Below are 26,180 nucleotides of genomic sequence, written 5' to 3'. Positions count from 1 at the left end.
TTTTTTTTTATAAAAATAACCATATAAAAGCGACCGGCAGAAATGGTGGTTGCTTTTCAAATTCCACCAATATTGGTGGAATTTGATGTCTTTAGGCGGCAAATTCAAATTTTCATCAAAATATTGAAGCAAAAATGATCAATCTCAAATAAAATAAAAGCGACCAAAAATCGGTCGCTTTTATATAAAAGCGACCGGAAGTAATAAAAGCGACCCTCTTATTTGCTACCAACTCATTTCGGTCGCTTTTAGCTAAAAGCGACCGCATATTGGCGGTGGCTTTTAGTCATTTTTCTTGTAGTGTTGGTGTGGTTGGTGAATTTGCAGGTGAATTTGCAGGTGAATTTGCAGGGGATCCACCATTATAAAGAAGCATGAGCCAATCAAAAATCACCAAACTTATAAAATTTGATGCTTGTGTGTTCCTCTATGAGCACACACTAGAAAAACCGATTTATAAAACAGGCCCGACGAGGAAAAGTAATTCTTATTTTGAGCCACACGAGTCTTTAGACATGTCATGAAAAAGTTAGCTGCCAGCTCGCGCGCATTTTCCAATTGATTTTGGAATCTAGTTCGTGCACACAGAAATTTCTTATTGCTGATAGACAATCGAGTGATCGTCGAGTGGCGGAGAATTTTTGTGTGTTGACTCTATGTTTTGTTTCTCATATATGAAGTCTACTCACTTTGTTTTCTCCCAGAGGAAAGGAAATTAAAATGGCACATCCACATACTCATAAATCAATCTCCTTCTTGTGCACATTTCTGTTATTTTTATGTCATCTGCAATATTTTTGTTCAGGAACAGATAGCATAAGGGCAGGCACCTGGATCCACGACGGGGAAGAAATCGTGGCAGCTAGCAAAATTTTCCGGCTGGGTTTTTTTACACCTAACGGAAGCAGTGGTCGATACGTTGGAATATGGTACTCCAACAGTCCGGGAGTGATTGTATGGGTGGCCATCCGAGACAAGCCAATACCAACCGGTGTTAATGGAACTTTTGGCATAGACGCAAAACGGGGTGACCTGGAGGTGTCTGACGACAGTGGTAATTATAGTATATATTTCTCCACATATGTTGGCCCCAATTCAAAGCTTTGGATCGCTAAACTGTACGACACTGGTAACTTGGTGCTGACGAATGATCGAGGCGAAACATTGTGGGAAAGCTTCGAGAATCCAACTGATACGTTTCTTCCAGGAATGAAAATGGACGGGAATCTCAATTTGACGTCATGGAAAAGTAAGGAAGATCCTGCACCTGGAAACTTCTCGTTTAAGTTGGATGAAGAGACTGGAGGAGGCGGAGGATACAAAATTACGAAATCCGAGTTAATTACAGCTTACTGGAAGAGTGGGGGAGATTCTACCACTAGCTTCCTGCCTAAACAAATGAGTCCCTCAGTTTCCACATTGTTAACCAATGCCGTTACCCATAGAAGGAAAGCTATTATTCCACCAAGGTTGTTTATGCAGTCTAATGGGGAGATTGAGTACTTGAGCTGGGATTTTGGCCAAAAAAGATGGTTAATTTTATGGTCCGAACCAAAAGGGCCATGCAGTGAATTCCAAGTTTGCGGTCATTCTGGTAAATGTCGACCCGAGCCTCAAAATCCTAATACGACGTCGTGCACCTGTTTCCCTGGGTTTGAACCTATTAATGGGGACGATTGGAAGGCAGGTGATTTTTCTGGGGGTTGCATAAAGAAACCGAGTAAATGTACACGCCGCCTGAACGATACATCTTACGTCCAACTAAATGTGAAAATGGTGCGGTCAAACACACCGAATTTTAATGGTGAAATTTCAGAGGATATGTGCAACTTGAAATGCTTAAAAGAATGTAATTGCCAAGCCTACTCTTATGGTAGTAATAAGACGAATGACAGGAACAGTGGGTGCTGGTTTTGGTTCGATAATCTTGAAGATATTCAGGAGGGATCTGATGGTGTCCCTATCTTCTTCCGTGTCGACCCCCCTTCAGATAATGGTAATATTTTTATGTCTCCCGTTATTTCTTTTACAATATATTCTTAAAAAAATTAATAATTTAATAATTAAATACCATACGGCATCTACAAATATAATCAAAATTAAACATACGTGTAATCATTTCGCTGTTGAATTTTTCTTAAATAGATAATCAAATGATTTTTTTAAATTTGTGTTATATATCAAGATTTATAATATTTTGTGTTCATCTCAGTTCTTTTGGAGAAATATTCTTATAACTCATATACTTATTCATTGAATTATTATTAATCTGTTCACATATGTTACTTGCTCCGTTCTATATTTTGCTAATATAATTCGTAATTAAGTTCGCTCTACTAAAATATAAATGATATTTGTCATATATTTATATAAATACATGATTCAAAAAATGACTTAAATCAATAACATAAAAGGGGGAAAAAAATCAAATGATGTCTAATAATAAAAAACTGTGTAAAAGATGTTACAAATTCTATAATAACAAATACAAACCGACATAATTGGAAGTAGATTAGTAAGAGTGGAGTCCATCCACGGTCGTTTGTTTCGAGCAATTCTGGAATGAGGAATCGGTTTAGATCATTCCAACCCCATACCCCGTCTTTGGTTGGGGAAAAAATAATTTCAAACACATTCCTCAAATCCCCAAGGTATAGGTTTCTCATACCCAAGGGGGAGGTGGGTATGAAGGAGGGGTATGAGGAATGAACTTTATTTACACTATTTTCGTTTCAATTTTAACAATTTAATGTAAAATTTAATACAAATATAATTCATTGAATTAAAAATATATTAAATTAATAATTAACTTAATATTTTAAAATTATTAAAATTAATAATGTAAAAATATTTTAAATCAAACCTATACATTCCAGCACTCAACCAAACACATGATATCACAAATGATACCTCAACCCCATACCAACTTAACCCGATTCCTGATTCCAACCCGATACCACTATTTGAACCAAACGACCCTAAGAGTATTTATAATTATGAATTAGACTAGTTTCGTATATTATATTTGCTAATAAAATAAGTACTGTTAAATAAGAACTATTTTTGCTAGTACCGAATGGTCATAACTAATTTTGCAGGAGTAGAAAAGCTTGTGTAAACATATCTAGTGTCATATCTTCTTTTTCAGACCTGGGATCGAATCCTCCAGCTTCAGCAGTGAATCAACCAAGAGACAATGGTTCCTCGCCAACTAACTGGAGGATAATTATTATACCAGCCACTGTGATATTTGCAGTTGCACTACTTTGCAGCCTTACCTGCATTTTTTACAGAAGGATCGTGGCGAAAAGAAAAGGTATTGGTAATATCAGATGTGTAAAGTTTCTATAAATCTTGCAGGGTGTCAAAGTTTTGAATCATGACATCAAATATTTTGTATATCTATGTTTTTGTTTCCAGCTCGAAATATCAAAGAAAATCAAGCCCTTCAGTTGTCTGATAATGAAGATCAATTTGGAGAAGATGACAAAAAAGACATTGATGTACCTTTCTTTGAATTGGAGAGCATAGTGGGTGCCACAGACAACTTTTCAAAGGCATATAAGCTTGGAGAAGGGGGATTTGGCCCTGTTTACAAGGTGGCTTACTATCTACTCCCTCTTTAAAAGGTTTAACCTCCTATCTAAAATTAGTATTTTTTTAAAAAAAATTCTAAATAAAATATTTATGTTATATTTTTATATAGGAAAAAAATTCAAAAAAATATTAATTTTTGCTATATGGTCAAAACACCTAAAGTTATGTGTAAAAAGTCAAACTAATGGACCAGAGTCCAGAGGGAGTACCATACAAAATTAGCAGTGTTTAGTATATGATGAATAACTTAACGAGTGTCTGAGGATTTTATCAGGGAATGTTTCCAGGTGGAGTAGAGATTGCTGTAAAGCGGCTGTCAAGCAACTCTGGGCAAGGTTTGAAGGAGTTCAAGAATGAGGTGGTGCTGATTGCTAAACTTCAGCATCGGAATCTTGTCAGGCTTTTGGGGTACTGCATCAAGGGGAAAGAAAAGATTTTACTCTACGAGTACATGCCAAACAAAAGTTTAGATGCTTTAATATTTGGTTAGCCATCATTCCTGACCTTGATATTTATGAGACTTTTTCTTTTATGGGTGAAATTAATATACTACAACATTCTAAATGGCGTAAACCTTGCTAGATTCAAATCGAAGTATGTTACTGAACTGGGCAGCACGATTTGACATCATAATAGGAGTAGCTCGAGGGCTTCTCTATCTTCATCAAGATTCTAGATTGAGAATTATTCATCGAGATATGAAAGCAAGCAATATTTTACTAGATGATGAGATGAACCTGAAGATTTCTGACTTTGGCTTGGCAAGAATTGTTGGACGAAGAGACACAGAATCTAGCACCACTAGAGTTATAGGAACCTAGTAAGTAAATCAGTCAATTATACTACAATAGCAGAACATAAGGAGTACTATGGCTCCGTGGCATAATAATTTTTTTGATTGTTTGGCATAGTGCAGCGGTTATATGGCTCCAGAATATGCACTAGAAGGCCAGTTCTCAGTTAAGTCTGATGCCTTTAGCTTCGGGGTAGTTGTGCTTGAGATCGTCAGTGGGAAAAAGAACACTGGCTTCTTTGACCCCCAACTTGCCCTGAGTCTTCTAGGCTATGTAAGAAAAACTTCAAATTTAATTCAAAAAAATTTGATTACTTTTGCCACTCCTTTGTATGCTCACTGACCCGAAATTATGCCTCAGACTTGGAATTTGTGGAAAGAAAAGAAGCCGTTGGCTTTACTGGATGAGACGCTAGTGGGATCGTGCAACGACAGTGAAGTGGTGAAGTGCATTACCGTAGGGCTTTTATGTGTACAGGAAGACCCCAATGATCGTCCTGACATGTCAAAGGTAGTTTTTATGTTAAACGGTGAAACTGAAACCCTTCCAAATCCAAAGCAGCCGGCTTTCATTACAAGAAATCGATTTGAAGGCACAACTTCATCGTCCAATAAACTAGAAACACAGTCCAACAATGAAATAACATTTTCTGTAGAGGATGGCCGGTAAAAGATTTAGCTGACTTCTTACAAGCCAAATGAAGCCAGTCGATTGTATAATTGTAATGTAGCATTATGTTTCATTGTACTGAAATGTGCATTTGCATTGAAAGGGGTATATTACTCTTTGTAGAGATTTATGTTACCTTCTTGTCTTGTCTCCTCTGGTTGAAAGGCGTAGTTATTTACTGTGATAAGTCTTCTGTGCCGTTGGTTGTTTCGTTATAATCAGGGACGGATCTAGAAATTGGTAATCTAGAAATTGATCATTATTTTGATGAAAAAACACATGCAAGAAACAAATCACAATCTTGAATGTCAATTTTAAGTCATTTATTATGTGAGTAATAACTAAGAGCAAGTGCACACCGCGAATCGTCCCTGGTTATACGCGTCATGATGTGATCATAAAAATGAATATCAAGAAATATCTGCCGCTATAGAGCCAGAGTTCGTGAGTCGTGACTCCCAAATTATAAGCATGGCTGATTCTGAAGTCTCGGCCAACAAATCTACCCAAGCTTCTGTCTAAGAAATGATGAGAATTTCAGGTAACTTTTGAGAACGTGAACATATTTTCCACTTTTAATCACTGTTTTCCATAATTTTTTTGGAGAAGGAAATATAATATTTTTTTCATAAATTTTTACGATAATTTTATTATGAACTTTTATTGAAAAAAAGAGATCTTTCCCGAGAAATATTTCAGTGGGATTTCTTTTATGATAAAAATTTTCTAGAAAATTCTTGTATAAAAATTCAGAGAAAATAGTGTTGGGGAAAATGTTCAGGAAAACTCTTGAGTAAGATTTTCTGTAAACTTTTTCAAATGCAATCTTTTTGTAAATAATTTTGTGGAGAAAAATCCGTCTACCATCAGATTTTTATCAATCCTAAATAGTCTAATTAAAAACAGTTTTAAATAATTTCAATTAAATACCATCGAATTTTAAATTATAAAAACTTACGATTATATATCCAAAATTTTAATATAATTAAAATCTAAATTAAATATTCTCAAATTTTGTAAATAAAAAAATTTGAAATTTCAGTTGAATACATTTGTTCCCACGACGGGCTATCGATTTTATCGGTTAACATATTTGTGCATAGAACCATCGCTAATAATTAAAACTAAATATAAATTTATTTATTTAATTAGGAATTGGTTGTTACGAAAATGGTCCATTTTGATTCAATCCTACGAAAATGCACCTCGCTTTCTCACATCAAACGGCTTCAATCCCATCTCATCATCACCGGCGAGTTCAACTTCTACTTTTCCCGTTCTAAGCTCCTCGATTACTGTGCCTCTTCTGCCTCCGGCGACCTCTCTTACGCCATCTACATTTTCCGGCAACTCCCATCTCCGGCGACCAACGAATGGAACGCCATTATACGCGGCCTCGCTAAAACCCCACAACCCACAATGGCCATCACGTGGTTTGTGTCGATGTCACGTGCTTCATGCAAGCCTGATGCTCTAACGTGCTCGTTTGTGCTGAAGGCATGCGCACGTGGGCTGGCTGTTTTTGAGGCCAGGGAGGTGCAGTCTCAGGTTCTGAGACGTGGGTTCGTATTTGATGTGTTGTTGCAGACGACGTTGCTTGATGTTTACGCGAAGGCGGGGGATTTGGATAGTGCGCGCAATGTGTTTGATGAAATGTGTGTGAGAGATGTTGCGTGTTGGAATGTGTTGATTATGGGGTTGGCTCAGGGGAGTCGAGCTACAGAGGCTTTGGAGATGTTTAAGGAGATGGGGTTTGCGGGGATGAGGCCGAATGAGGTGACTGTGCTGGGGGCGCTTTCTGCTTGTTCGCAGTTGGGGGCGATTGGGGAGGGGGAGAGGGTTGTTGAGTTTATAAGGGGTGAGAAGATGGATTGTAATGCGCAGCTGTGTAATGCTGTTATTGATTTGTACGCGAAATGTGGGCTTGTGGATAAGGCGTTTGGGGTTTTTAGTAGTATGAGGTGTGAGAAGTGTATTGTTACTTGGAATACGATGATTATGGCATTGGCGATGCAAGGGGATGGAATTAAGGCACTGGAACTTTTTGATCGGATGGGTAGAGAGGGGATAGTCGCAGATAGTGTTAGTTATCTCATGGTGTTGTGTGCTTGTAACCATGCTGGTTTGGTGGAAGATGGGGTTAGGTTGTTTGAGTCGATGGCGAAGAGTGGAGTGAGTCGGAATATGAAACATTATGGTAGTGTGGTTGATTTGTTGGGCCGGGCAGGTCGGCTTCAGGAGGCATATGATATTGTGAATGAGATGCCAATGGTTCCGGATTTGGTACTTTGGCAGACACTTCTTGGGGCAAGTAAGACATATGGGAATGTGGAGATGGCAGAGAAAGCGTCCAGGAAGCTTGAGGAAATGGGGTCAAGTAATTGTGGAGACTTTGTGATGTTGTCAAATATATATGCAGCCCAGGAAAGATGGAAAGATGTGGGAAGGGTGAGAGAGACGATGAGAAGTAGAGATGTGAAGAAGATTCCTGGGTTCAGCTACATTGAAGCAGGCGGCATAATGCATAAGTTTGTTAATGGAGATCACAGCCATTCGTTCCGAGATCAAATTTATAGGAAACTTGATGAAATTAGTTTTAGGATCAGAGAGCATGGGTATGTGGCAGAGACTAGTTATGTTTTGCACGATATTGGAGAAGGGGAGAAGGAGAATGCCTTGTGGCATCACAGTGAAAAGTTAGCTGTTGCGTATGGTTTGATTGCAACAAGTGAAAAGAGTACACTGCGAGTGAATAAGAATATTAGGATATGCGGGGACTGTCATGTTGTAATTAAGCTCATTTCTAAAATTTACGAGCGGGAAATTATAGTGAGGGATCGAACTCGGTTCCACAGATTCAAAGAGGGGTGCTGTTCTTGTGGAGAATATTGGTAGATTTCAGTGTTCTTTTTTCGGAATGTCACATATTTTACAATTTGGTAGAAGTTTTCATACCAGCAAAATATGGTGCCTTCTGGTAAATTTTCCTGATCTTGCATAGAGTAATATATACTGACCAGAAATGTTAAGAGTGTTATACAATCTACCAGTGCAGACACATGGAGAAGAATATACTAGTTAGCAAAGGAGATTTGTCAGCTGGGAAAGACCAATTTTACATCTCACAACTCAACCAGGTAACATGAAATTAGGAAAAATAATACAAATAGTTGTAAAACCTCTCCGAGTGAGAGCATATTACAAACAGGAATACTTGCTGAGCATGACAAGCCCGAATGACATGGAAATATGATCAGTCTTTCATCAACCTTGCCTCAAAGCCTCCTTCGGGTCTCTTTACAAGACGGTAAGGCATATGGGTTCCAAGCAGCAGATCCCAGATAGGGTAGAAAGGTTGTGAATAGTTGTACTTCGTACCTTGAAGTTGATGATGAACATCATGATAGGCAGTGTTGTTTTGAAAAATCAGATGGAAGACATTACCAGGCAGCCATAATCCACAATGATCATCTACCGTTTTTATAGTAGCAAAGCAAAAGAATGCCACAGCTGTTCTGGCAGTCATTCCGGATACAAGGAAAGAGATGGCCCCGCCAACAGTATCGAGCAGGAGACCCTCAAGCGGGTGATTGTAGAGCGCCCCAATTGCGTAAGTGACAACCAGTCTATGGTGTTGGGAGTGGATATGGCGGTACAAAAATTTGTTCTGGTGCATGTATCGGTGTACAAAGTATTGCCAAGTGTCCATGACAAGCGTTGCAACTATAATTTGCAGAATTTGGATGACTAGGGTTTGCTGAACAGGCTGAACTATGCTTCCTGATGAACTCACTTCTCTGGTCAGCTGCAGCAAAGGACACGAAATTATTATGCCTAAATCATCGGTTACAAAGGAAGGGCTGGATCATTTTGTGTAGAAGATCTAAGAGAAGCATTTGCCGGAACTTAGTTCAATTTTTATACACGGAACAGATACAAAGACATCGACTGCAACAAGTTCTGAAATTCCGTCACCAGGACTACTCAGGTCTGTTTTTGAGCCCTTTCATATACTATATATCTGCCAATTAGCAGCAATGGTTCATATACGCAACACAATACACATTCATCTATGCATCAACAAAGCGCGACAAAATTAGCAAAATTAAAAAAATGTAACAAGAACACTAACCATAAACAAAGCCTGTGCAACGACAACCTGAGCAAGCTGTTGAATCAGAACACCTCTGATAACAGACGACAATGGCACCACATTCTTTTCACTCTCTTCCTTTCTAGTGTGTAGCCTGTAATTGTCGAGTGGCGACAACATCTGATAAAACCCCGAGTACAACCAGTAGACCACAATTGGGGCATATGTTCCCATTGTTTCATCACTCACATACTCTTCCCAGAACACCATCACTTGTGTTTCAATTACCAGTTCCAAACTCTCAATTTCAACTTCAGGTTTCTGAAATTAATATAACACATATGTCAAGATCTACATGTGAAATCCTAAGCAAACTAACATTTCAAATTGTTTAATATAATAATACGGAATTAAATCATTTCTATGACATCCCGAGGTTGTCAAAAGAACTGATAACTTAACATGATGTCTGGCGGTCTAAGCATTGAAAATGTATTGCAAGTAGAAAAATGTGAACGCAGAGACTTACAAGATGGAGAACAAGAGATGCTTGCTGATTGATATGTGAAGTTGGGAGTTTTGAATGAGATTTAAAAGACTTAGACCAAATATTGTAGCCACAGTAGCTGGAAAATGCTGGAAAAAAATTGGCGACACCACTGATTGGTTAAAGCGGTTTTGTTTGTTAGTTTGTTTTGATACGGTGGGAAGTATTTTTCTTTAATCTATACTATACTATAATAAGCCAACATGGGTATAATTTGTAGTCCTACTTTTTGTTCATATTTTTTGGTTTCGTCACATTTTTTGGTTTCAGTCTCGACGCTGTACTAATGTTTAAAAGCCTGTCTCCTGTCAGGACTCTATTTCCCAGCAGAGTTGGACTTTAACAGCCCCCTAACTACAGCACCGTACAAGAGCCTATCAACATATCCCTCTCTCTCTCTCTTCATCTCCGCCATGGAAACAGACTCTTCTATCGAGAACAGAAGCGTGAAGAAGGAGAAGAAGAAGAGCAAGAAGAGCGATTCTTATTCCGAGGAGTTTGTGTTCGATGATTCGGAGGAGAAGAGCAAGAAGGAGGAGGAGAAGGAGAAGAAGCGGAAGGTGATTGAGGAGGAAGAGGATAGGAGTGATGTGAGCTCTGGGGAGGAGAAGAGTAGGAAGAAGGTGAAGAAGATGAAGGTGGAGGAGGAGGTGAAGGAGGAGAATCCGAATGCATTTCGAAGCCGTTGAGGGAGAATGGGATTGAGGCGTTGTTTCCGATTCAGGCGATGACGTTTGATACAATTCTTGATGGGACTGATTTAGTTGGGAGAGCTCGGACTGGTCAGGTAATTATACTTTTAATTATTGATACTATTTGATAGCATTTATATCTTGTATTTGTAGTTTAGAATGAATTTGTGTGCAAATTTGCCCGAAATTGGAGGTTTGGTTTGTGAGTTATTGGGTACAAAGTTAAATTGTTTTGTGGTGGTTGAAACTTGGAGGACGATAGTAGAAACTTTGTGAATTTGTATGAAATGGGAGCCACACAAATTTGGGGGGCAAGTTGAACTTTAATTGTCTCCTCTCACCAAGATTATTCCATTCGGGCTTTGTAGTTTTGCCCAATTAGTTTCTTCATTTATTATTATTATTAAATGTAGTAATGTAGTGTTAATAAGGATCAACTTTATTGTCATAAGAAGCAACATTTAGTTTAATTTTGGCAATTTTTAGAATCTTGCACCAGTTGATGGGCACGGATTACTTAGGTTTAACAATGATTGAGTGAAGAATTTGCGAGGCTGCATTTTGCTATCTTCGCATGGATATATAAAATTCAAATTTTGTGGGATTAAATTGACTTTGTGAGAAGTCTGATGTTCTCGAGAATCAATTTTCCAGAACTCTAAATATAGTGGTTTGTTAAGAAAAGAATGTATAGGAAAGACTAAGGTGTAGAAAAAACAATTTTTAAAGTACACTTAACAGCTTCTGGATGTTGTTATGAAGTGAGACAGAGCATTGATATATATTCAATATAACTTGAGTAATTTTTAAGTTTAATTTTTTGGGGTTTATTCTGGTTGATCTTTTTCTACTTATGCCAAAGTGGCTGTCTGGCTTCATTTTCTTTCCATTTTTTAGGGTAAAACCTTGGCGTTTGTGTTACCCATATTGGAGTCCTTAACAAACGGAGCCTTAAAAACATCTCGAAAGACTGGTGATGGGAGATCTCCAAGTGTACTCGTGCTATTACCCACAAGGGAGTTGTCAACACAGGTATTATGTGTGGATACTGTTCCATGGAACTTCTAATTTTACTGGGCCATTTTTTAACTCATATTTTGTCGGTTCAATTTGTGTTTACCCTTTTCTTTTATGGTAGGTGGCTGCAGATTTCGAAGTCTATGGTGGGTCTTTGGAGCTAAATTCGGTCTGTTTGTATGGTGGAGCACCCTACAACAATCAGCAAATACAGCTGAAGAGAGGGGTTGATATAGTTGTGGGAACACCTGGTCGTATAAAGGTACTTTGTTTTTAATTTGTGCAACCCTAGTAATACATGGCAATTTCGCTTGTGAAGTAGGTATTTATCACTACTTTGCTCTTGAAACTTTTTTTTCTTTTTGTCATTTTTGTTGTATAGGATCACATTGAAAGGGGAAATGTTGATTTTAGTTCATCAAAGTTTCGTGTCCTTGACGAAGCTGATGAAATGCTGAGGATGGGTTTTGTTGAAGATGTTGAATATATTCTAGGTAATGAGAGAAGCTTATGCATTATTATTATTTTTAATTTTGTACTATTGCTTATGCTATCAGGTAATCATAGTATCACATACATGTGACATAATATTTGTTAATAATATATTTTTGATTTTCCGTCTTATGGTAGATGGGCTATGTGACCTTATAATGAAGTATTATAAGGTGTTATTAACCCTTTCTTTAAAATCATCAGATTAACACATTACCTAGACACAGAGAGTAATTATTTTTTACACCTTCCTTGTTAATGTAGAAATCTCGCTGGATGTGGTTTCACTGGCGGTGTCCCATATTCCATATCACTAATGACTAAGATCGAGAACATGTTAGTTTCCTCCTTATTTTATCCAGTTCTGTTTAGTGGACAAAATTAGATATTGATTTTTTTTTCCGCTCTATTTTCCTGTGCAAAAATCTTAGTCGCAATCAACTACAGGGCCAGCTAAATGACATGTTTGGATCGCTTTCAGCTCTCTCTAATTTGTAAGATTGGTCCTGTCCAGTTTCATACACGTTAATGTTCTTTCGTTATGATTTTTTTGAATGGATTTACTTTTTTCTAAATTTGAGTTTTGTTTATTCATTCATACCGGGAACCGAAAGTGCAGCATATTGGCCACCTTTCTCTCATGAAATTTGCTTTCTGTTGATCTACATTGCAAGGACATTTCAATTTTTCACTTGCCAGGATTTGAGTTTTTCCTTGACACAATGACATGTAATCTTCCTTGAACCAGGGATATCTCTTTTAATTCCATGATAGGTGATCTTCCTGAAAGTTTTACCGCTCCTTCAAGTATGGCCAATATGTAAGTATATTGTCATAGTTTTAGTATCTAAATTTATAAGATTTTTGTTGTGTTCAAAGATATTTGTTGTGCAGGTATTTGCAAAACAACCAGTTTACAATCTCCATTGATGTCCTTACTAATCTTCCCCTGCATAATTTGTGAGTGATACAAGTCTATTACTTAAAAAGTGTTTTCAATTGTTGTACTAATAAGTTGATTGTATCTACAATCTCAGGAATATTTGAAATAACCATTTCAGCGGTTGGATTCCTGAAAGATTAAAAAACATAAATATTCAGTAAGACATTCTCACATCAATCGTCTTACAATGGTCTTAATCAAGTAGGGGATTTTATCTTTGAGCAGTACATACATGATTATTTTAACAGGAGAGAGGGCAACTCATGGAGTTCCGGTCCAGCACCACCTCCTCCACCTGGAACTCCTCCATCCAGCAATAGCAACCGAAATAGAAAACAAAATGACAAAAAAAACTCATCAGATGGTGGTGGATACAAGAAATCAGGTATAGGCGGTGGTGGTGTGGCAGGAATTGTGATATCCATTTTAGTTGTTGGAGCCGTGGTTGCATTCTTTGTAGTGAAGAAAAGGTCCAAAAGATCATCTGCAGATGTTGAGAAAGCTGATAGTCAGCCTTTCACTTCTTACGCTTCACAAGAAGTCCAAGGTACCAATCTTCTCCATCCAATACAAAAGACTTGCTTAACATCTTTTTTCAACTAATCTTATCCATTTTCTCAGAATCCCACCTCCAACAATCATAGACCTGAAATTACACTCTTAAGATATGACATCAATAATAGAAGACCACTCTATATATTTGTTAACTTTTAATATTTCACTTTTTTATGTTAGTCTTAAGGATGTCCTTGGATTAATATAATTTTATTAGGCCCGTTAATATATGTAAATATATAGGCCCAACAAATGTGTTTAAATTATAATATATGAAGATATTGTAATTAAAGTAGGTTTGACCTAATTGAATAAGTTTTAAAAAAAAGAAGCCTGTAAGTAGGCCTAAATATCAACCGGCTCAGATTATATACTGACCAGAAATAATGGAGTTTGTGAATGACCTTTGATACTCACCATTATATGACTTGACTTATCAGCTCCATCATAAAGTCTAAAGCCCATTTGGTTGGAAGGAAAGGAATGAGGTGGTAACAAAATGAAAAGTTGAAAAAAATATAGATAAGCAGCAAAGGATGTAGGATGAAGAGTGAAAAAGATTATAGTGCAAAATTTCTATGATGAGGTTTGAGAAGAACCTGAGTACAGAAAAGAATGGAAATTTCATTCTCAAATTAATGAGTTTGAGGTCTACCTTAAATTTGTAGGTATAGAATGGAGGGGGAATGGAAATTTTAAATTTAACAATTAAATAGTAGTATAGTGCAATATTCCATCAAAAATTCCGCTGAATCCATCCAGAAATAGCATAAGTTAATTGCAGTAAATGTTTAGTTAATCAACATTCTGCACCAGGAACCATTGCAAAGAAGAAGAAAAGTGTAGCTAATTTCCACATAACCCATTTCATATTTGTGTTCATAGTTGCTTTTTGTATTCCAAGTTCTGGCCTCTAATTTGCTGACAAGACACTCTGCTTAACTTTTACTTAAAACAGGACAAGCTTAACTTTTACTAAAAACAGGACAAGTTTTATAATTTTAATACTCAAGGATTTAACTTATAAATTGTTTCCATTTTGTGTGCCTAAGTGTGTTGCTTAGAGGGGTTGACTGTTGGAAAATAAAGGTCAAAAATATCTGAGCAGGTACAATAACAGTTAATCAAAGTACCATAAATTTTATGAAAATCCAGCTCCAAAAAAGTAAAACACAAACCCTTTATAGTTTTAATCTAAAATTTATTATATCACTAAGAAAAAAGAGGACAATTCTTACCACAATGTACACCAAAAAATAGGAATCATTCTAGCTGTATAATTTATTATTGAAAGCAAAAACGATTTGAACAATGCACTTATTATGCTGGTAATTCACTTATTTTATGGATAAAACACAACCTGCAGTCGAGGATGATAAGAAGAATGGTGTTATTTTTATACTTGAAAGGGCTTCTTTGGGGGTTGCTAAAGTTGGCAAGGTTACTATTTGTAGCTTAAACCCTTTCTTTCTAATAAGATTTTGGAAGATTAGATGATGGGTTTGTGTGTACACTTACTGCTTTTAAGTAATTGCCTGTAAACTCTCTCGCAGAATAGGTAAACAATCTCTTTTGCTTTTTTTTTTTTTTTTTTTTTGTTTCAGGAAGCTGAACTCTAACATTTGTTTATATATGATATACTATATTTCAAGATAGGATTGTAATATTGATAAATTGTGTAATTTTGTTTATATTTAGTGTAAAATATGCTGAAGTAGAATTTAAATAAATTTATGGATTACAAAGAGTATAAATTGGGTTTCAGAGGTCAAAGGGTTGTTGATTTTCTTATGGGGGATATTCTGTATGACTATCATCTCCAATCCTATGTAAACAGGTTGGTGCAATGGCCCATGGGAAAATTGAAAAGGAGTTTGTAGACGATTTTATATCAAGTAAGTTGTTTTGAACTTGTATATTATTGCATCCTCTATGATTGGATTTTAACAAACTCATCTGTCCTGTTTTTTCCCCTTATTAATTATATATCTACCGTGGTTGTTCAGTTTCTGGCTCCCCATTGAGTACGGTATATTGTATATCAAAGATCACAAATGCTTTGGAACGGAAATGGAAAATTCTGTAACTCATTGATTCAAGAGTCTTGCAGTTTGGCCAAGATATAAGCAGTGGCATACACTTTCTTTCTGTATATCCATTAAATTTTAGTTTATTATGTTTTTTGGCATCTGGATATTCGGCTGTTGTTTGCAATGAGTAATATACCCTTTCCATCCCATAATTTATACCCTTTCCAATGTCGTTTTTCACTAATTTTCTTCGGAACTTAGCTCCAACCTTTGATATTCATTCTATTCTTTCCCACCAAACTAGATAACTAGATCCAGACATATTTGAGTTCAAGAAGGGTGCCATTTAGTCTTTGTTGATCAGTTGATATACTTTGTTTGTTTTATTTCAATGATATATGTGTGACACATAAGCAAACTATTTTCTATGATGATCTTATTAGTCATTCTAAAGATGATACGCCGCATTGCTCTGCCACTGCGTTAGATTTCTAAGAGTACAGGGAGGACAAGTGATATAAGTCAACATTTTTGTCAATTCAGAAAGTTTTCACCAAGTCTTTTCATTTTCTAAAGGTTAATACCAGACAAGATACAAGATTAAGTTGGAACATACTGTTAAAGAGAGAAAGAAACTAGGTAATACATGTAGCAAATATGCTAAGTCAGACATGGTACTGTTTCACTACAATCGACATGGTGTGCAAATGATAAATGGAAAATTTAGGTTATTTGATAAGGTTGATTTTCTCGCCTCCTATGAACATATTTGACTGCTCTACTGCTGGAATGAATGAGTGTTAATGCCTTGATAGAGGTATAGAAAGCTTGGCGTCTTTAAATAGCTATAGAATTCAACTCCTACCACCTCTTCTTCAAAAGCTACATTTTTTTGGCAGCGAGTGATGCACACTAGGCCTTCCTTTAAATTGGTGAATTCTCCGCTGAAATAATTACATGATCCATTACCACTACCACTAAGATGGCGCGGAGATGATAACAGTTCTTCTGTTCTTTACCATCACGGTTTTTCTTGTGCAAAAATTATGACTCCATGTCTAAAGAACCCTCAACCTTCGGTGTACCATATAAAGCAACATTGTAGCCTGTATAACTCAGGAGTTCTAGATTGGCAGAAAATGAAGAGAAATCAGTAGTGTGGTAGAGTTGGAAGATAGTATGGTTACCACTACAAAATGTTGCTGGTTAATTAATGATACCATGCTTCTATGGTTTTTCTAAAATTTGTTGTAACTTCACATTTTTTGTTCTATTTTCTATATTTAAATAATTTGTTTTAGCAACATCACATATTTTGTTCTATTTTTAATATTCGAATACATTGGATTGGATTTTTTTGAGTTAATATAGGGATTTATCACTCAAATTATTCGAAAACAAATCTTCTAAAAAAAATCAAGCCCATTAATATCAAAATTCGGAATATACTTACAAACATAAATTATTATATTTTAAAACAAATTAATATATTTATGAATTAGTTACTGCTTACAAAACAAGATTAACTTTTTGAACTTCTAATTGTACTATGAATCTTGTGGTTCGCAACAATAAAAATTCTCTTACTTCACCTTCTCCCCACATTAGACAAAGAACAATACAGTTATTAACAAAGAGCTCAAAATCATAGCATTTTTCAATATTATCATATATAGTAATATTAAGAAAAAAATTCACATATTTAATAACTAAAATTTTTAAATGAATAGATTTTTTTTCCAATAACTAACAATTTCAGTTCAATATTTTAATATAACTAAATTTTTTTAAATACAATAGTATTCAGTGCTATGTAATGAAATATGAATAATATGAGGTAATATTAATCAAAAACCACATTATCATATATTAATATTAAGAAAACATTCACATATGAAAAAACAAATTGATTGTTAATACTAATATTTTATATTATAGAAAAATATTCCACAAGACAAACTTTCAAAAATGAATATAACCAATCGACTAATATAATTTAATAACATTTTATTTAATTAATAAAAAAACACTAAAAAATTATATTAAGCTTATAAATAAACATTCACATATGGAATCGACTAATATAATTTAAAACCATTTTATTTAATTAGTAAAAAAACACAAATAAAATGATAATAAGCTTATAAATAATCACATTAAAATTATATGGTCGCCCGTGCTATAGGCTAGTACTATATTAAGGGGCGATAACAGAATGTCAGGATTAGGTTTTTGAGGATAAAATGAATATAACAAAGTATAAAATAAATGTCATAAATAGAACTGAAATTGGATTGCTGGGAAAAAATCTCCTTTTCACGGTACATTAATGTCTGTACGTTTTTTTATACTCATAACCGTTTTATATTAAACGTCTCATTTATTTTTTTAAAATTAGATTGATTTTTTTTTTGTCGATATGTATTTTGTGGAATAAATTTTTTAATGAAAAATAGAAAATTGCACTGAAATCTCTCATGCGTGTACTTTAAACACTTATATATCATTTTTCTAAAAAAACCATCAAAAAATAATCATAATATTTTAACCTGTAGAATCATATTTGTACATAATGGTCTACAGTTCAACTAATTAAAAATCCAAAATTTTGATTCAAATTACAAGAGTTAAATAATTTATGCACATTATTTGTGATTAATATCTTATATTAGAATCAAATTTTATATATAAATATGATTAATTTTAAAATTATTTATAAGATTTTAAATTAGAATCGGTTCGGAATTTTACGTAAAATGATACCTGAACCACTGCTTACACACACATACTTCTTGCACGTCAATTATATTATTAGAAAATTAGTTTTGGTCGATTTTAAAAATGTGCTAACTATTAACTTTTTGAATTTATAAAACGTAAATTCTAAATTTAATTTGGAAAAGTTCAAGAAATGCATCGATTTTAAATAACATTAAATATGCTGAATATTTATATTATATCAGAACAAGAATCGAAAATATCTGATATAAAACATAAAACAATAAAAACAAATTTATATTCAAGGACATCTCTGGCACACGTTTTAGTAAAAATCAAAAGTAATTTCAACTGTATAAGTTACTGTATTATCTGGGTAAGCACGAACTAGTCCAAGTTATAGAGTACGCCACAAATTCTAATATCTTTAATTTGTCACCGAATTACAAACAAAATATTTTCTTCAACAAAAATAATAAAATAAATCAAAGTCAACAAATACACTCACCTTTTATCATTCCACTCTTTACAATGCGAATTTAACGATTTGCAAACCTAAACAAAGCATAAATTTCCAAGTTCTAGGAATCTTCTCATCAGCCTACATTACAACTTCCCTTCTTTGACCAAGCCACCTATCTCTCCCCACTCTTGCACAACTCACACACTTCACAAGTCTTCACCCCTCCCTCTCTCCTCAATCTCTCCCTCCCGCAAATCTCTCTCTCTAATCTCTCCCTCCCGCAAATCTCTCTTTCTCCCTCTCCTCCATCTCTCTCATATCTCTCTCTCTTCCATCTCTCTCCCATATCTCTCTGACACACCCATAAACTTTGGGTTCTTTTGTTGTGTTTGAGTGATCATGGGTGTTGTAAAATCATCCAGATCATCATCTGGTTCTAGTTCCAAGTTGTTTCCACCAGGGTTTAGATTCCACCCCACGGATGAAGAGCTTGTTTTGTATTATCTTAAGCGTAAGATCTGTCGGAGACGATTGAAGCCTGATATTATTGCCGAGACTGATGTTTACAAGTGGGATCCTGATGATTTGCCTGGTAATTTACGTACCCTTTTCGTTGTTTTCTTTGATTTTGTGTTTATATATTGTTTGTGTTTCTTGATTTGTGTGTTTTGTGGTTAATGATGTTTTGCAAGGTTAATTATGTTAATTGCCTAATTTCTGATTATGGGTTTTGAGTTATAAGTTGGTTTGGATGGTTATGGTGTTTATGATGATGATTGGAGATTGATTATTCGGGTTTTTGTGTGGATTCGACAGGGGGTTTAGTGGGTTGATAATAGTATTCTTTTGTGATGATGTACTTATGTTGTGTTTGGTTGGGGTGAATGATTGCGGAAGAAATGAAATGAAAAATGAACTACCTTATGCATAATTTTTAAAAAATTTCATTCCTTCTACCATTCTATTTCTTACATCATAGGCTAGATATCACACCTCCAATTTGAGATGGAATGCTCCATTCTCTCCTATCCTCAATTTCTTCACAAATCTCATCATAGCAATTTTGCACTCTCTTAATTTTTTCTCAAAACTTTCTTCCTATCTCTATTAGTTTTAAGTATTTTTACTCATTTCATTCCATTCCATTCCATTCTCCCCAACCAAACACAACATTACTGTTTTGAATTATTTTGGTTATTTGTGAGACTCCTAGAGGCTAGATGTCAGTGTGTAGTTAAGTCATGAGTACATCTTACCCTTGTCAACCGGTGCTGAGGGGATTACCGGGTGGTTAGCTATGGTTCTGGGTTAGGAGATACTATTTGATATTCTATGTCTGATGGAATTTTTGGATTTTGTGGCGGTAGCTGGAGAGTATTTGGCTACTATATGTATATTTGCTTTTAACAAGTTTCTGGCTATGAATTGGAGGTAGCTGGAGAGTATTTTTGGCTACTATCTGTATATTTGCTTGCAACAAGTTTACGGCTATGAATTGGATTAAAGTGGTAATGTGTTCAGTTTTTCATATAGCTAGATCGATGATATGGTTTATTGAAGTTGGTGTACAAGTGAGACTCTGTTGTTTATATTATTTGATTTCAAACTTTTGGTTAAATTGAGTAACTTCCTATACTTATATATTGTATCTTTGGTTCAATACAGGGCTTATAGAATCTTTCCATTTTTGAGAAACAAAGCACTAACGTAGCACAATTTTATATTTATGTGTTATGGATTGGTGGTTATTCCTGTGTACACAGTCATTATAAGATGTTATTCTTAGACTCTACTCTACTGCTTGTTATTAGTCTATTTCTTGTTGATTTGGATTAAATTTGCTGAAAGGAATATTGTATTGAAAGTACTAATACTTTTTCTCCTATTATCAGAGCTGTCAAAATTGAAGACGGGAGATCGCCAATGGTTCTTTTTGAGCCCTAGAGATAGGAAATATCCTAATGGAGGGAGATCAAACCGGGCTACCATGCATGGCTACTGGAAAGCAACTGGTAAAGATCGGACTATATCTAGCAACTCAAGATCAGTTGGTCTGAAGAAGACCCTGGTTTACTACAAAGGGCGTGCTCCTTCTGGTGAGCGCACAGACTGGGTGATGCACGAGTATACATTGGATGAAGAGGAGCTAAGAAGGTGTCCCTCTGCTCAGGATTACTATGTATTATACAAGGTTTATAAAAAGAGTGGTCCCGGTCCTAAGAATGGTGAGGAATATGGTGCACCGTTTAAAGAAGAGGAATGGGCTGATGTCGAGTGTGTGAGTTTTAGTGGTTTAATAGACCAGCAAAATATTGCAAAGGAGGCTGATGCGTCTTGTATTGACAGTACCAGAAGTATTATATTGCCACAGGATCAAGGAGACGATATTGGTGAGTTCTTAAACAAGATTGTAGATGAAACTGTGTTTGATCAACCCCCTCTCAATGTTTGCTCGTACACATTTGATCAATTATTTGCTGATAAAGAAAATGGAAGTACATTGTTAAACCATTGCTCTGGGGATGTAAGTTTACCTGATCAAAGCATGGTTCCCCACCACTACCCGAATTCAGATATGCAGGCTGGCTTTGACCACACACTCTCTCTTGCATCTCAATTACCAATTCAAGCATCTGAGGTCGTCACATGTATGAAAAATGGTGAAGACGGGTCGGGTGAAATTTCCATTGAAGATTTTCTTGAAATGGATGATCTTCTTGGTCCTGAACCTGTTCAAAACTCTGAAAAACCACTAGATACCCCATCATCCAATGAAATGGATGGATTTTCAGCAGCAGATATTTACAATGACTTAAATATGATCCTTCAAGATATGGGGCAAGGTGGGCCAGAACAAATTTCACAGCTGCATTTTTCTGATGGGGGAATGTCCAATGTTGTGTCACATTCTTATGTAAATGCTGTCGAGAATGGGACTGCTTTCTATGACGAGTTCACCTTCCATGATGAAGCGAATATGATGAGTTCTCAAGTATGGGCAACTGAACAAAGAAACGACCTTTTCGCTCCGGAAACAAATCATGCACCTGCTTCTCAACCAAATTATGGTACAATAATATTTCGATATTTTAGTTACTGAGATTATACATGGCCACATACTTGTATTTGTATTACATTTTTGTATTTGAGTAATTTTTCTGCGTAATGCTAACATTATAGAGCTCTTGGTCAGATGGATGGTTTTCACATGCCATGTCATCTTCCACATGGCAAGAACTCTCGTGCCCAAGTGGGGAAAGAGGGGTTTGAGCCAGGATTCAAGAGCTCTTCCGCCTGTTTACTTATATATACAATGTCCTAATATTAGCAAGTTTTGATCATATGTTTTAGGTGTATGTAATGAGGATACCGGAGCTATTCAAAATCAAAGCTGCACAGAGGATGGCGGTACAGACTCATGGTTTACTACTGCTCTGTGGTCCTTTGTGGAGTCTATACCTACAACCCCTGCTTCAGCTTCAGAAAACGCTCTCGTAAATAAGGCTTTTGAGCGCATGTCTAGCTTTGGTAGGTTGAAAACTATATGTCCCGCAGGTAACCCCACTTCAACCTCCCGGAGGCGTGTGCAAAAGTTTGTTGGAGGAATGTTTAGTTTCTCCGTTATTGGTATAGTTTTCGCTATATTGTGGCTTTTACTAGCCGCGTCTGTCAAGTTATTGGGAAGATACATTACTTCATGATATTAGTATATTCTGCTCCTTGTTCAGACTATATGCAACAAGGATGCGTTTTGCAAATAACTAGCTTTTCATCGTCTAGATAAGCTGATTTGCAGATAGAAATTGAGAAGTATATCTCTAGTCTAGTTTCTGATGGAGATCGGTAATCCTGGTTCTGTACTATGTTGCAGTCTATATTTATCACCAGGCTCCATGGTCTCGGCACATTTGTAATGATAATTTTGTTTCGTATTCCATTACGTAAATTCTATGTCAACGCGGAAATAATGTTATCTATTATGAAGATTTATTTAAATACATTTTCTTGTTAGTTTTTTAGCTACTAGTGAACTACCCTGTTGAATTACTGTATTATATAATCCAGAACACTTGAGGAGCAAGTAATGCAGTATATTACAGTAATAGCGTTATTCTAGCGTCTTTTGACAAAAATACTCATCTCCTTGCAATTGCTTAGCTCACCAAATTTGACTATAATCAAGGCATGAGATGGGTGAATGAATTAACGTGTGTATTTGGTTCAAATCAAATTAAGTTATTTCGGAATTACTTGGTGAAAAATAACTTATGACTTATAAGTTTCGATCGGTTTGGATAAATTTATTGGTAATTTATAATGTATTGGATATAAAAATTTGTAATGTAATAATAAGATATTATGCGTAGTCGAGCGGATTTTGGGCCTAACCATTTTAGTGGTGCAGGAGTAGTGCATGGTGGATGTGCATTTCAGGAAGACTGCTTTGCTGTTGATAAGGATCAGATGGAGGCTCCGGTCTCCACAAGTCGTTGCTGTTCATGAAGCCATGAAGGAGGATTTCGGGTACGGATACAGATATGGAAGCAGTTGTGTGTTCATGGGAGATTTTCAAGCAGCTCACGACTTCTAATTTCTTCCTCTTTTTTATGATTCGGTATGATGTCCGGGTCAGTTTTTATACACCTCGACAAATCCGGAAAACTGCTAGCACATTCGTACCTAAGCTATCCTGGATTGTAGTTCCTTTTGTTTTGTGGTAGGGTTCTGTTTATGTATTATATTCTGTTTAGTATTGGAAGCTTCTCGGCCTTCCTCTTTTGTATGCCTCTCCGGCTCTTATTGTAATACTTACCTGCTTTAAAAAAAATTAAAAAATCAAAATAAGTTATGCTGAATTGCTGATTCCAGTTTATAAACGTTATTTTTCACAAATTTCTCTATATTAAAAAAAATATATTATGCAAGTGAATTATGTATATTAAATTTTGTGAATGTTATAATTTGTGAGTTATGATGGAATAGTCTGATTTTGTAATTTTGTGCTTGTATTGCCAGTGCAGAAGTGCTCGGATAAAAATATCTCAACTCTTGAACTTCAGTTTATTATATATATATATATATATATATATATATATATATCCCAATTACTAAAGCACCAAGCAAGTGCAACCTTATTAACTCAATTGTCAATACACCACTTGCAGCAATCTGAAGTGGCAACCAAAAATAAACTCATATATCACTCTCCCATCTACTGCTAAGTACTAAGATCATCTGATAAACTTGATGGCCTGCTAGGATTAAATTAGAAGCAGCCAGGAGGGTGCTGTTGACCATAGGCTTGGCCATCAACATTCAAACACTCTGATTTCACCACTCCTTCTCTTCCACTGTATGATAAATTTATATCCTGCAGCTTGAACTCTGAGCATGGCACTTTGCTGCTACATTGGATGTTCACTGCTACCGGTGTACTCGAATCCCCCTGTACGTTTCGGAATGTCACATTCTTTATCTGAATCGACGATTGTGCCTGTCATTCACGCGTTTAAGTGTTAGTAACATATCATTGACATGGAAATAGGTTTTATCGGGAAAAATAATGTCCTCCTTCCGTCCTACTCATTTATTTCATAATCAGATTTTCACATTTTATTCAATTATTTTTAAAAAAAAGTTAAAATTAAGTTTTGGGACGGATTGAACAGAAAATGTGGCCATAATGAATGGGACGGATGGAGTATATTGTAGTTGAACGTTGTACCTGGTTGTCACATTGGCGACTCGGGCAATAATGTTGATCAATGATAATGGGATTATCAGCACTCTCCATGTGGATATCTTCATATATAAGATTACTGACCAAACCAGAGGAAGATGGTGCCCATGTTTTGATCCTCAAGCCATTTTGAGTACCGGTGAAGCTACAATTTCTTACATGCAATCCAGTAAGGCCGTTGCTATCTCCGAGACTCTGTCCAAGACTCCCAATACTAATGCCATGGCCAGGACCACAGGCGACCCCGGAAATTTCAACATTTTCATTTCCGCTAAGCATGGAAATGCAGTCGTCGCCACAGGCTATGTTGGAGTTCTGGACTTGAATGTCCAGAGAATCAGCAATACAGATGCCATCTGTATTTGGACTGTTCTCTGGAGCTCTAATTTTGACTCCACTAATCATAACTTTTTCGCTTTTAAACAGTTTTAAGTGAACACTTTTGCTGTTGATGAGATTCAAGTTGCTGATCTTCGAGTTTTTGACAAAATTGAATACCAACGACTGTCAGAAATAAGAGAGAACAATTAAGTAATTGTACTGAAACCAGTTATCATCAAGATAATAAATTTTTCGACATTTAGAATCTGGTAACAGGATTCCAAAGAACTTTCTACTTGAAAGGCTCTATAAAAAAAATAAGAGCTTATTTCTATAAAAAAGTACAATTTCATGTCCTTTTCTCCAGGAATAAGTACTTATTTCTGAAAAATAAGATTAGTCAAACGGTCACACTTACAATAGAATGAGGCTGGCCAGATTTACCCCAAACAGAAGCACCCTGGCCATCCACAGTGCCACTTCCGTCTACCAGCAACCAATCGACATAGTTAAAACTAATCCAAGCTTCCGCGGAAATATCAGTTGAAGCCTTAAGATTGCCATCGATCCTCACTGCAGTTGAACCTTTGCACGGTCCATTAAAATCAACAGGATTGAGCTTGTATATTCCCTTTGGTATTAGCATCACGGAATTGCCATTCCACTGGCATGCATCTCCCCATGCTCTCAAAAATTGCTACAAAAAAATAAAAACAGAATCATAATTCAGAACTAACCAGGTTAAAACTATATCCGTTTGTAACTCATCAGCTGGGCTTCAAAATCAATATTTATGGATTTTCAATTAACAATATAGCAAATAAATCATATTTCCTATCGAATTCTGAGCCACGGGCAGTAGTCTAGATTAATCATTGACCTGTCTAGACAAGGCCGATCTAGTAAAAGACATGGGAGACAGGTGTCCCAACTAAAATTCTATTTTGACTTTTTTTATCATTATAATAAATTTTACAAAATTATACAAAAACCCCGGAAAATTTGAAAATTTACACGTGCCTACGTCTATAAAATATAAATACTTCTCGTATAAATTACCTTGGAGTTATCATCTTTTCCATTAGACACAGCACCATATCCAGTAACATCGTAAAACCTAACATTATTAGCTGTACAAGAACTCATCATCAACGTGAACACAAGTTGAAAAACTGTACCAACAATCACCATTGATGATGCAGCCATTGTTTCGGCCTCTAAATCTTCGTTTATGATTCGAGATTCGAGAAGATGGTAGAAAAAATGTAACCCTAGCATCCATATATATAGGGGAGTGCATGTTCATGTTCATGTATTTTCGGAAAAGTCCCCAATTATGTGTTGAAAAGATGCTGTTATTAATTTTCGGTGATTGATTTTATTTCTGTTTTTAAGAGAGATACTGAATGATATTTTGGAAAAGATATTAGATTGATTTGCCGCCAAAACTGTTGCGGATTCGGAGATGTAACGAGATATTGTAATATAATAATATTAACCTCATTGTGA

The 26,180-nt window shown here is 35.8% G+C and overlaps 6 protein-coding genes across 11 annotated transcripts; 4 read left to right on the top strand and 2 right to left on the bottom strand.

The window, feature by feature from the left end:
- The first annotated feature begins 635 nt into the window (after window positions 1-635).
- LOC108225177 (G-type lectin S-receptor-like serine/threonine-protein kinase At4g03230) lies at window positions 636-5,247 on the top strand. 2 transcript variants are annotated; one of them, XR_010284113.1, is made up of 7 exons: window positions 636-1,996; window positions 3,149-3,316; window positions 3,421-3,599; window positions 3,872-4,082; window positions 4,180-4,417; window positions 4,509-4,664; window positions 4,752-4,893. XR_010284113.1 is itself a non-coding variant. In XM_017399997.2 (7 exons), exons 1-7 carry the CDS (start codon window positions 721-723, stop codon window positions 5,058-5,060), a joined length of 2,532 nt encoding a protein of 843 aa, XP_017255486.1. In that variant the 5' UTR covers window positions 638-720; the 3' UTR covers window positions 5,061-5,247. The 2 variants fall into 2 exon arrangements, 1 of the variants encoding a protein (XP_017255486.1); XM_017399997.2 differs by having other exon boundaries at window positions 638-1,996; window positions 4,514-4,664; window positions 4,752-5,247.
- Window positions 5,248-6,199: 952 nt separating this feature from the next.
- On the top strand, window positions 6,200-8,472 carry LOC108228061 (pentatricopeptide repeat-containing protein At1g34160). The gene is made up of 2 exons (XM_017403537.2): window positions 6,200-8,037; window positions 8,111-8,472. The coding sequence occupies exon 1, from the start codon at window positions 6,231-6,233 to the stop codon at window positions 7,953-7,955; it is 1,725 nt and encodes a 574-aa protein (XP_017259026.1). The 5' UTR covers window positions 6,200-6,230; the 3' UTR covers window positions 7,956-8,037; window positions 8,111-8,472.
- LOC108228062 (very-long-chain aldehyde decarbonylase GL1-9) lies at window positions 8,314-9,797 on the bottom strand. The gene is made up of 3 exons (XM_017403538.2): window positions 9,683-9,797; window positions 9,193-9,474; window positions 8,314-8,865 (listed from the first exon to the last, which is right to left on the bottom strand). Exons 2-3 carry the CDS (start codon window positions 9,421-9,423, stop codon window positions 8,314-8,316), a joined length of 783 nt encoding a protein of 260 aa, XP_017259027.1. The 5' UTR covers window positions 9,424-9,474; window positions 9,683-9,797.
- On the top strand, window positions 8,860-15,857 carry LOC108228064 (DEAD-box ATP-dependent RNA helicase 7-like). 5 transcript variants are annotated; one of them, XM_064079912.1, is made up of 13 exons: window positions 8,860-9,048; window positions 10,013-10,487; window positions 11,290-11,424; window positions 11,531-11,671; window positions 11,792-11,903; window positions 12,166-12,237; window positions 12,349-12,395; window positions 12,650-12,721; window positions 12,796-12,861; window positions 12,939-13,001; window positions 13,093-13,391; window positions 15,237-15,294; window positions 15,406-15,857. In XM_064079912.1, exons 2-6 carry the CDS (start codon window positions 10,428-10,430, stop codon window positions 12,216-12,218), a joined length of 501 nt encoding a protein of 166 aa, XP_063935982.1. In that variant the 5' UTR covers window positions 8,860-9,048; window positions 10,013-10,427; the 3' UTR covers window positions 12,219-12,237; window positions 12,349-12,395; window positions 12,650-12,721; window positions 12,796-12,861; window positions 12,939-13,001; window positions 13,093-13,391; window positions 15,237-15,294; window positions 15,406-15,857. The 5 variants fall into 5 exon arrangements, with proteins under 5 accessions (XP_063935982.1, XP_063935981.1, XP_063935979.1 ...); XM_064079911.1 differs by having other exon boundaries at window positions 12,521-12,721; XM_064079909.1 differs by having other exon boundaries at window positions 12,333-12,395.
- A 2,863-nt stretch (window positions 15,858-18,720) lies between these two features.
- LOC108228081 (NAC domain-containing protein 17) lies at window positions 18,721-22,621 on the top strand. Its single transcript, XM_017403561.2, has 3 exons — window positions 18,721-19,202; window positions 20,503-21,678; window positions 21,962-22,621. Exons 1-3 carry the CDS (start codon window positions 19,010-19,012, stop codon window positions 22,309-22,311), a joined length of 1,719 nt encoding a protein of 572 aa, XP_017259050.1. The 5' UTR covers window positions 18,721-19,009; the 3' UTR covers window positions 22,312-22,621.
- Window positions 22,622-23,876: 1,255 nt separating this feature from the next.
- LOC108226356 (exopolygalacturonase) lies at window positions 23,877-25,377 on the bottom strand. Its single transcript, XM_017401299.2, has 3 exons — window positions 25,090-25,377; window positions 24,336-24,854; window positions 23,877-24,104 (listed from the first exon to the last, which is right to left on the bottom strand). The coding sequence occupies exons 1-3, from the start codon at window positions 25,315-25,317 to the stop codon at window positions 23,877-23,879; spliced, it is 975 nt and encodes a 324-aa protein (XP_017256788.2). The 5' UTR covers window positions 25,318-25,377.
- Window positions 25,378-26,180: the final 803 nt, after the last annotated feature.

The sequence above is a fragment of the Daucus carota genome, chromosome 6, assembly GCF_001625215.2.
Source record: "Daucus carota subsp. sativus chromosome 6, DH1 v3.0, whole genome shotgun sequence".
Taxonomy (NCBI): Eukaryota; Viridiplantae; Streptophyta; class Magnoliopsida; order Apiales; family Apiaceae; genus Daucus; species Daucus carota.
The sequence above is the reverse complement of the archived record's forward strand: the minus strand, read 5'-3'. Positions and strand labels throughout refer to the sequence as shown.